General features: G+C 34.2%; 1 protein-coding gene across 9 annotated transcripts in view; it reads left to right on the top strand.

Moving 5' to 3' along the window:
• LOC106868354 (N-acetylated-alpha-linked acidic dipeptidase 2) overlaps positions 1–11,570 on the top strand; it is a 1,027,134-nt gene extending 1,015,564 nt beyond the window's left edge. For all 9 annotated transcript variants that reach the window (XM_052970677.1, XM_052970676.1, XM_052970678.1 and 6 more), the window contains 3 exons: positions 1,459–1,546; positions 6,292–6,384; positions 8,535–11,570. In XM_052970677.1, coding sequence (XP_052826637.1) covers positions 1,459–1,546; positions 6,292–6,384; positions 8,535–8,730 — 377 coding nt within the window. In that variant the 3' untranslated portion in view covers positions 8,731–11,570. The remainder of the gene's footprint in view (positions 1–1,458; positions 1,547–6,291; positions 6,385–8,534) is intronic.
• The last annotated feature ends 207 nt before the right edge of the window (positions 11,571–11,777 follow it).

Raw genomic sequence — 11,777 nt, 5'->3', positions numbered from 1 at the left:
TCTCTCCCTCTCTCTCTCTCCCTCCCTCTCTCTCTCTCCCCCCCTCTCTCTCTCTCTCTCTCTCTCCATATGTGTGCATGTTAGCATTCGAAGCTGATGGTTGTTCCTAAGTTCCAATAGCATTACTGGAAGTTAGATTTTCTCAGCTCTAATAACATTATATTATGGTTGTAATGGAAATTTATACATATGTTTCAAATGTCAAAGCAGAGGAGTACAGGTACTGAGATATTTATATTCAAAACATGTTATAACACATTACAATTTACAGAGTGATTTCTCGTTACAATAAGAACAAGAAATAATAATAAGCTGTTTAGCAACCCTTTCCAGTCTATATCAGTGTAGAATAACAGAGGTCAGAACAACAGTAACATCTTGATAATGTTGATATTTGTAGATATGATTATTCTGAATGTTAATTCTCATGAAATCTCCATGAAATACAAGTAATTCCTCAACAATCCTGGTTTGTAATATGGCTTCTGTTCCCAGTTGTAGCCATTTCACTTATATCACTAATAGCTTTTAGAAAGACATGTGCACCACATGCAATTCCTTCCTTACTCTCTTATAAATATAATTCCATCTGTCTAATGAAGAGATATCAGTATTCAGTGACATATTCTATGTAAAGTGTATTGGAAAAAGGGAGAACAATAGGTCGGTAATTGGCTAGGTCAGAGAGTTTGAACCTTTTGGGTTTCAGAGATACTGCAGTGAGCTGCCAAATATTGTGAAAGATCTCTGAAGAGATAGAGAGGATGTGATATCAAAGTGTTTGGTAAGGATATGTACTTATACTGGAATGTACTATTTGAAAGTAATGGAAGAGATACTGCTGAAACAAGGTGATTTGTTAGATTGAAATGACCAGATGAGTTCTTATTCTTAGCTTACATTGGATATGAGTAGTTGAGAAGTTTTGATAAGAGTAAAATGAAGGAAAGCAATTTTATATTGATATAGGCCTGAACAGAAATTATCTACAAATATATTTAGGTGCAAGCATGGCTGTGAGGTTAAGAAGCTTGCTTTCCAATCACATGGTTCTGAGTTCAGTCCAACTGTGCTGCATGGCCCAACCAAAGCCTTGTGAATGGATTTGGTAGACAGTATGTGTGTTTATGTATTTGTGTTTGTTCCCCATAACTTAGCAAGCAGTTCAGCAAAAGAGACTTATAGAATGAGTACCAGGTTTTAAAAAATAAGTACTAGTGTTGATTGATTCAACTAAAAATTCTTCAAAGTGGTGCTGCAATATGGCCACAGTCTAATGACTGAAACATGTAAAAGATAAAAAATATTTGTTAAAACATCAGAGACATAGCATACATTGTGAATATAAGAGCAATGGGGTTGCTAGGGTTGTAAAATTTCTTTGATATCATTGTTTGTGGGGGTTTTTTTTCTTTTCTTTTAAAGTGGAAATATTATCCTTTATTTACTTACTTGCAGACATACTCTACCAGGCAATGGACAATTTCTCAAGAGCAGCTGATGACTTTTTCCAAATTTACAGAAACTTGCCAGAAAAAAATCTCAGGTAATTAATGAATTGTGTCAGTGTCTTTTCTTTATTATAGATTTCATTCTTTTTATAGAGGAATCATGATATAATATAGAGAGTTTTTATATGTAAGATATTAGCTGTTATAACTCATTGACAGCAGCCATCTACTTGCCAAAATCTCCCCTACACAGAAATTAACTGAAGAGCTGTCCTTTTTATGTCTTTGTAATAAATTCCTTTGTAGTAAAGTCATAACAGACATTATTTTTAACCTTAAGCTAACAAGGCTTCAATTCTGTTGAGATGGACAATTTTCATTTCTTGGACCTAGTGGGCTTGCACTGGTATGGGTATGTGATGCGTATGGATGAGGACAACTGTGTAAAAAAAGTGCCGATCTCTAAATGTGAAGGAAACCTGTAGGAGAGACAGACCCAGGAAGACATGAGACAAGGTGGTGAAGCATGATCTTTGAACGTTAGGCCTCACAGAGGCAATGACAAGTGACCAAAACTTTTGGTGATATACCGTGCTTGAGAAGACCTATCAAACCAAGTGAAACAGTAGTCGTGGCTGATCACGGTGTTATGTAACAGGTACTTAAAAAGCACCCTTCAAATGTGGGGCCTCATGGAGGCAATGATAAGTGACCAAGACCTTTGGCAATATGCCATACTTGAGAACACTCATCAAGCCAAGTGAAAGTGTAGTTGTGGCCAATGCTGGTGTCATGTAAATGGCACCTGTGCCAGTGGCTTGTAAAAAGCACCCATTACACTCTTGGAACGGTTGGTGTTAGGAAGAGCATCCAGCCATAGAAACCATGCCAAATCAGAATGGAACCTGGTGCAGCTTACCAGTTTTAGTCAAACTGTCCAACACATGCCAGCATGAAAAGCAGACTCTAAATGATGATGATGATGACTACTCTTAGTTTAAACCCAATTGTTTTTCTCAATTGTAGAGTGACACAAACAAAAGAACATTCCATGGCAGTTATTATAAATTCTTGTTTCCTTATCTATCTAAATATGCCCTCTTTTTGAGATAGACCTCTGTTATGAGTGTGTTGTGTCGTGGTGATCATCCAGTAATGTAGCAGACTAGATAGTTTAATAAATTACGTATTAGTCAAAGTGGTGTCCTCATCTTGTTTGTTGCTTTTACTGTATTTCGGTTGTGTATGCTCCAACCTCATTCAGGTGTCTTGTAATTTATTTTGGTGCTTTGCTTGGGATTGAACTCAGACCCTCTTAAGTGACTGCCTTAAAAATTCACTCTGATACTACCTACAAGCATAGTGTAGTGGATAAAGACACTGAAGTGCAGTCACCTAAAAGATCTGAGTTCAGTCCCAAGCAAGGCACTAAGGTGAATTACAAGACACCTGAAGAAGGCTGGAGTGTATACAGTAGAAACATAAGGAAAGCAGCAAACAAGATGAAGACACCAGTCTGACTAATACATAACACTGTGTAAAATGATCTTCTCTTTGGGTAGCAACTGTTATTTCCTATTAGCTTACCCCTTGGAAATATGAAAAATGGCTAATGTTTCCTTCAAACTTTGTTTTTGTTTCATTTATTCAAACCCCAAAGAATCCCTCTCAACACATGGCTATGATGCTTCCCCACTACTGCTGCTCATAATCAGAGATGCACAAATTATCAGCCACTTAGGGATATGCTCAAATGGCTATGGTCAAGCAACTGACAAGCAAATTTTTGGTATTGAACAGAATATTTGCTATAATGATATTTCTGCTATAGTAACTCAGCACTGAATCTGTCTGAAATGTAATGGAAAATAAATCAGTTTCAAAATATTAATGTCCAGGTCACAAAAGCAAAGTGTGAATGGAAGAGTAGCCAATTCCTTTGATTTCTAGACAGAAGCAAATAGGAAATAACATTTACTGACCGAAAACAAAAAAAAAAATTAAAATTTTGTTACACAGTTTAATATATAAATTCTTAATCTCAGAAATATAGAATTGTGAATAGTTCAAGTTATTTGTGGCAGAAACAGGGGAAAAAAAGCAAAAAAATCAGTGGAGCTATCAAATTTTTAAGTGTTGAGCCTTGAAAATGATATGAGAAAACATGACAGTATGTAGCAATACATTGTTTGACAAACTTCACTAAATCATTCCATTATGAGAACAAAAAAAGGTATTAAAATATTTATATGTAATACAAATGGATAATATTTTATGAGTGTGGAGTTGTGAGAGTGGATGGTCGAGGAAATATTTTATAAGAAATAGGTCAAATCTGAAAACATTGGACTTCCCAAATGAAATGACCAAGATATGTGATGAGCTGATATATTGAAGATCCATCATGCTTATGTTGCTGAGAAAAAATGGATCTTATGAAAGGAGTGGTGAGAGGAAATAGTGCTGGATGGGAAGTTAAAATGTTAGACCAGTGGTAGTCAGTTTAGTCCAGGTTAACCACCAGTAATTCACATCCAAGATAAGGTGGTCGAAGGTAAGTTTTATGTCCTATTGTGTAACAAATAAAATTATATTTGCTGATCCATGAGATTTTTCCAATCAATTTTGTGCAGGTATAGCTGTATGGTTAAGACTTTCGCTTCCCAACTATGTGGTTTGGAGTTCAGTCTCATTGCATGGCATTTTAGGCAAGTGTCTTCTACTATAGCTCCAAGCTGACCATAACCTTGTGAGTGAAATTGGTAGAGTGAAACTGGAAGAAACTGATCGTATATATATATATATATATATATATGTATATTTCTTTGTGCACCATTGTGTTTGTCTCCCACCACCACTTGACAACTGATGTTGGTTTGTTTACACCCAGTTGACTTAGCAATACAGCAACAGAATAAGTGCCAGCAATAAAAATTGAAAAGAAGTACTTGAGGTCAATTCTTTTGACTTTGACTAAAACCCTTCAAGACGGTGTCCCAGCATGGCCATGGTCCAATGACTGCTGAAGAAAGTAGAAGGTAACAGATTATATAACTGTAAATAAGATGATGATCTCTGCATGAGATTACTGTCTATGAAGCCAGAGCATTAGTCTACTGATTTTATGATCATGGATTCAATCAAACTTTGACAAAGTCTTTGTTCATGGCCAAAAGAAAAACATATTACTAAACCTAGCTACTTGCATCAGTGTTTGTAATTGAAATTTTAGCTAGAGATATGTGGTGGCAGAACTGCTTTAGCAGCATTGTAGGCCTCTGGACAAATCAATGAACTGGGCCCTATAGTATCTATTTATTGACAGCAAATGTCCAAGTATCCTTCTTGGCATCCTGTCCAAGGAGGAATATCTAAGCCAGGGAAACAGGGAAACCGGCCTTGTGTTCCTTACGGAGTAATGTGGACTAACCAAATAACAACATACATAGGTCAGAATTGGGTCCTTAGACCCATGGGGCCATTGGGAAATTTTCCAGTGTGCTCATGCCTTAAGACTGTCATGTGCTGTGGTTGGAGGATACCCAGCTGTTTAAAATAACAGATAACATATAACTTATTAAGAATTCATATGTAAATGTTCATTGTTTTAAAACTCATAAAATTCATGTTGTCATGGATGTAACCTCATGAAGAAGATAAGAAGATATGAAACATGAATTCATTTAGAAGTCTTCATTTAAGTGCTATTTTCTAAACAAAAATATGACTTAAAAGCAGGGTGTATAAGATATTTACAAGCTTAGTAATGTATATCAGAAGGTTAGGGATGTCTGAGGAATAGTGTATGATGTTTAGTATGTTTCACATATAAGATTATCATTTTTTTTTCTTTTAATCAGGAAATAAATTGGTACCTATGACCCTTTACAGGGTTCCAAAACTAATAGGAAGGGAAGAGGAAGGTATCCTCAAACTAGAAATTTGACCTGAATGCTTGTGACAAAGTGGGCTCTGCTAAAGTTGCCCAAGGATCAGACTGTGTTGTTAAAGTGAATGATGGATTCAATCGACCTCTTAAATGTGATACCATTTCACATTTTAAAAAAAGTATATTTTAGGAATACTTGCATTGATATTAAAGTCTGTATCTTCACACAAAAAAAGACCATTACTTGTAGAATACTTATGATATTCTAATACATGCATTAATATCATCATTTAACATCTGTTTTCCCTGCTGGCATGAATCAGATGATTTGATAGGGGCTGGTAAGCTGAAGAGCTGCACCAGACTCCATTGTTTGTTGTGACATGGTTTCTATGGTTAGATGCCCTTTCTAATACCAACCCCTTTACAGTCTACTGGGAGCTTTTTTATGTGACACTAGCACAGGCTTTTTACATGGCACCAGCACCGATGCTCTTTATGTAGCAACAGGACTGCTGCTTTTTATATGGTACCAGCACCATCACCCACAAGTAAATTATAGTTAAAAAGGATACTGATGGTATAGGATTGCTGCTGGATGCAGTGGCTGATCACACATTACCGACATAGTTAGGATTCAAAATCTTTCTACTGTATTTTTTTGTAACTTTAGGGAAAATACATTCCTCAGTTCTTCTCTTATAGAAATAGCTAAAAGTGAAGCATGTTAGATGTTCTTTGCCCTTATATGAAATTGCCTCTTGCTGATTATAAATGACTAACACTGTTTTTTCTTAAATTCCAATAATTGTCTAAAAAAGGATGCTAAGTAAGCAAGGTGTATATATAATATACCTTGCTTCTTTCTAATGAGTCAACTGGTGGTATAAGATTTGTTCTGATGGAGTTTATATGAAATTAATTTCAAGTTTTTTTTATTTTTCTTGACAGTGAATGTGAGATTCACATAATAAACCACCAGCTCATTCGGTTATCTCGAGCATTCATTGTTGACAGAGGTCTTCCAGGGCAACCCCATTACAAGTGAGTCACATGGTTCTCATATTCTTTTATATAAATTTTCTTTTGTATTCAATTTAATTTTAGTTTTTATCATCAGCTCCACAGCAGAACTTGCTCAAAAATTTGATTCTTCTCTAGAAAGTTTTAGTGAGATCACCACAATTAATATAGAACTTAAGTGGTTTGTGTATTCATAATACACATAGGAAGACAGGAATTTCCTCAAGCATCTTATCAGGTACTAATGTAAGAGACTGTAGCAGAATATTGAATTGATTGGAAGTGGAGATGTAGTTAGGTATTTTGTTGGTGAGGCATTGATTTCTTTCAGACAAGAGAAATAAGATCACTGGGGTTTTTTTTAATTTTTGTTTAACATGTTTTTTTTTAATTATTGTTTACTTCTTGCATGGCTAAGACTGTTTATTCATTAAAACTTTTCTTTTCCTCTTATCTGAATGCTTTTCCTATTGCTACGAGTGAAATGTGAAATAAAAGTCAAGCATACTTGCTGTTTTAGTAAGTAAAAATGGAGCAAGCAGAGTTAATTTCATTGCTCAAGGCCACATTACAATGCCTACATTAGGCTCTGAACTGATGACCATGTGGTCCATAAATCACTTAACATATGCTACAGGAAGAAAACTAGCATTATGTCTTTATGCATTAACCAATTTTGTGTGTGCCAAAATTCTACAAATAACGTTCTTTTATTACTAAATTTTTCTTAAAACACCTTCACATTGCTCATGATTAGTTCTGTTGCTGTTGTTGTTGGCACTCTGTCGCTTACGACGTCAAGGGTTCCAGTTCATCCGATCAACGGAACAGCCTGCTCGTCAAATTAACGTGCAAGTGGCTGAGCACTCCACAAACACGTGTACTCTTAATGTAGTTCTCTGGGATATTCAGCGTGACACAGTGTGACGAGGCTGGCCCTTTGAATTACAGGCGCAACAGAAACAGGAAGTAAGAGTGAGAGAAAGTTGTGGTGAAAGAGTACAGCAGGGTTCACCACCATCCCCTGCTGGAGCCTCGTGGAGTTTTAGGCGTTTTCACTCAATAAACACTCACAACGCCCGGTCTGGGAATCGAAACCGCGATCCTATGACTGCGAGTCCGCTGCCCTAACCACTGGGCCATTGCACCTCCACTGTTCTGTTGCTAATACTATTGATATATTTGACAGAGTTGGGTTATTCTTCCTCTCATCATCATAATAAGGTCTCAAAATGACATGTTCTACTAGAACCACATAGTATATGTTACATAACAGTCTCTTAAGTCCCCAGCAGTCTCTTGACCACCAGTATTTATAGTTTCATTGTACTAAATGGTGAATTCACATCGCCACCTTGTCACTAATCGGTATCAGGTAACTATTCCTATATGTAAGTATATATGTAGGCTTGTATGCATGCACCAATGTGTATTAACAAAGGATATAAACATTAATGAGACAACTGAAAAACTGGTGTTCCATAAATGAAGTCATTTGAAATATATTTTATTCTGCATTGAGTTAAAAACACTCACTTGTCACTTTTGCTCTCATCTTTGCCATTCATTTTCTTGGGGTTAATGAAATAAAATAGCATTAGAATACTGATATTGATATAATCAGCTAATTCCTCTCTTCAGAATTGCTGGTTTCATGACCAAACTAGAAACAGTTATTTAGTCAGAGGATTAACAGAATCATTAGAAACTCAGAAAAAATGCCTTGGAATATTCTGAGTTTGTACATTTTGATTTCGACTCTGACTGAGGCCAACTTTGCTTTTCATCCCTTTGGGGTCAGTTAAATAAAGTACCAGTCAAGTACTGAGATCAGCCCCTCCCACAAAATTTAAAACCTTTTGTCTATATTGGAAACAATTATTTAGTCATAGGAGAAACTGATCTCTGTAATCTTCACTGGTCTTCTCAGAATGATTCAACATTTTGTAAGGTTTCACTTTTTCCTGAATGCACTTTTGTAGGAAAAATATGGGTAGATAATGAATTTAGAATGATGCAGATCAGTTATTTTTCTTGTTTTCTTTTCATTCCCAGTAACTTTTTCTCTTCCTTTTGGCCACCCTTAAATTATTTGCCAACTACCTATTAAATCCAAAAAAATATTATTCAGTATTTCTTTTTCATTTTATTGTCTTATTTTTCTATTTCAGAAATGTGTTGATGGCTCCTCATCCGGACAATATTAATGAACAGCTTATATTCCCAGGTGTTATATCAGCAGCCCTGGAAGGACAGAGTTCAAAAGACTACACTCTGTTGAAGGAGCAACTTGCTGTGTTGGTCTTGGCTTTCCAAACAGCAGAAGATGTACTTAGTGATGGCTTGATTGGTCGAGATGAATGGTAGCCTCTTGTTATCGTCATTTCCATTGTTGACGTCAACAGACCGTTCATCTTTCTCACTTCTCATTTCTTCCACCATTATTGTTTTTAGTATATATTTTCCTTAAATATGTTTTTTTACATTTCTTTTAATTTGATTTTTGTCTAAACATTTTTATTTCATTTCTTTTATTTTCAATTTTCAATTGAATTCTTCCAAAAAAAAATTTTCTGTTTTATTCATACTTAAAATTTTAAAACCTTTCCCCCTTTTTTGTTTCTACTTTAGTTTCATTTGTTTGGATTTTTTTTTCTTTTTTAATTTTTAAAATTATTTTCTCTTCAAATTATCTACTAGTTTTGTCTTCTTTTCTCTTGGTTTTTGTTTGGTTATTTTTTATCTTTTTTTTTTGTCTGGTACTTTTTTTTAATGAGACCAACATAAATAACAGCACTATTGGCATCTGGTATTTTTACACACACACACATTGTAAAGCTATATACAACAGTGATTTGCTACATCGAAGACATATTTTCTGATTATTTTTCCTGGATAAACATTTTTTGGTATATACATCCCCAAATAATTTCAAAAAAAATTTTTAAAAAACTTACAAAAAAATTTCCAAAATCTAAAACGAAAAAAAAAGACAGATTAATAAATTTAAAAAGACAAAAAAAAGACAAAAAGAAAAAATTACAAAATTGTTTTAAAAATCATTTACAAAAAATAAATATAAGTAAAAAAAAAAAAAGACTTTTTTAAATTGTAAAAAGTTTTAGATATTTAGATGATGGAAGAATGTGAGAAGGGGCTAATGAAGTAACTTGTGGGGAAACTGGAGAAATATGTGTGAGCAAGTATGGTTTTAGGTGGCAGTTGGGGGTGAGAAAGAAAAATTAGCTAGAGATCCACTTCAGAATAAAAGATCAAGTGAATCTATATACACATGTAAGTGTGTATACACATACACACACACACACATACACACAGACATATATATATATATTTCTGAGTGATGAGTATTTGCAAATATGTGTGAAAGAAAGGAGTATTAGTGTAGATGGTATGCAAATAAGTGAGTGTTTGTGTGCATGTGTGTGTGTTTTGGTTATTAGTCTGAAAAGAAAGGAATGTTCCATGTCTTTTTTTTTTTTAATCTTTAGTCACTCTTAGCTTGAAAGTATTTCCTGACTGTTAGCCCTTCTTGGTTGGGTTGGGTACTCAGAGGGCCTTTCAGTGAGTGGAAGTGTTTGTTAGCAGTTATGAGGAAAGGGAAAGAGAGAGAGAGAGAGAGAGAGTTATGAGTTGCAATGAAAGGAATGGCAAAAAGAACATAAGACATTATGGAGAGTGAGAACTAAGACAGGGAGAGAGTAAGACTGACAAGCAGTTGTTGGGGGTGGGGACAGAATTGAGAGAGGAGAGCTCATTACATACTACATGTATCAGGTAATGGAGGGCTGAAATGACAAGAAACAGAACATGGCAGCAAGAGTTGGACTTTAAAGAAAATGGATTCACGGTACCAGTAAGAGAAAGGACTAAAGAAAACTAACATGGAAAGAGGCATATTCATAGACATAACAAAGTTTACTGGAAATAAGGAATACAAGTAAAAGAAAAGATTACGAACTGAAAGCGACATCATAACACGAGTAGTTTGGAAACAAAAGTAGAAAGGAGAGGGGAAAAAATGTTCTGTTTAACCATGTGAGTCTATGAATAATAACATTTGATTAGTATAGACTAGAATGAAGATTAGTGTTTCTTGGTGTATAAATTATGTAAATTTGTTATTCTACTATGTCTGATAAATGGATGTGTTGACTTTGATGTCATAACAGGTAAAGGAGTGAGAATGTGAATGAATGAGAAAGAGAGAGAAAAATTGTTTGCATAATAGGTTTGTAAAAGACATTAAACATCCTTGCTTGGATGGAAATACAATGGATGGGTTACAGCCTACATATTATGGAGAATCAAGGAAAAAAATAAATTTCAAATAATAATAATAATAATAATAATGTTGATGATGATGATAATGATGATGATAGTGATTAAAAACAGTCACAAACTAAAATTGTAAATTCATTAAAACTGAACTGAAAGTCACATGAGATGTTAAACTATTGTGTCTTGGACACAGTCATCCATTCATTCGTACATACAAACATGCATGCCTATGTACATACATAGATGGGTCTGTGTGCATATCTGTCATATATATATATTGTGTTTGTGTGTATGTATATGTGTGCATATATATATATATATATATATATATATATATATATTCATGTACAAAAACTGAGAGAGAAAAATATAAAAAGACATTAAATAATCTACTTATGAAAAGCAAAACTAATGTGTATTAAGGCAGACAAATGTTCTGTTTGTGTGTATGGATGTATTTGTCTGTATGTGTAAACATTTGAAGTGTCATCTTTAATTGCCAACAACTTTTTTAACATTTCAAACTAACTGTGCAACTATGACAACACATCCAACAAAGGCAAGAACCAATAACAATAACAACAATAATTATATTGTTTATTACCACTATGTATATCTTTCTTTCCTTATTACTCTTGGAAGAGACAAAAGTAATACAAAGATCAGCCAAAACATTTACTTTCGATAACTACAGCTACAAAAGGAACTACTTCTACTATTACTAGTACTTCTACTACCACCATCAGCATATCCTTTGTTTTAATATTGGCAGATACAGAATTGACAAGAATCTACTGAAATAAAATTAAGAGACAGTAAGTCTTCAAAATTAAAGAACAACAAATTAAGGAATTATCTAAAACAATTTGCTTTTAATACAACACAACACAATCCTGAAGCTACTGGGACAGAGTTTTTTTTGTGTGTGTTTTGGGATTTTTTGTTTGTTTGTTTTGTTTTTTTTCCATGGTATCTCTCATTTTTTATTAATAAAAAAGGAAAAATTTACAAAAAAAGACATTATTTAGAAATTTGACAAAAAAAAAACACAGAACAAAATAAATAAATATTAAATATTACTGAACTTTCTGGTGGCAAGTGTTTATTGAAAATTA

Source organism: Octopus bimaculoides, chromosome 9 (genome assembly GCF_001194135.2).
Source record: "Octopus bimaculoides isolate UCB-OBI-ISO-001 chromosome 9, ASM119413v2, whole genome shotgun sequence".
Lineage (NCBI taxonomy): Eukaryota > Metazoa > Mollusca > Cephalopoda > Octopoda > Octopodidae > Octopus > Octopus bimaculoides.
This window is presented reverse-complemented; position numbering and strand designations above follow the sequence as displayed.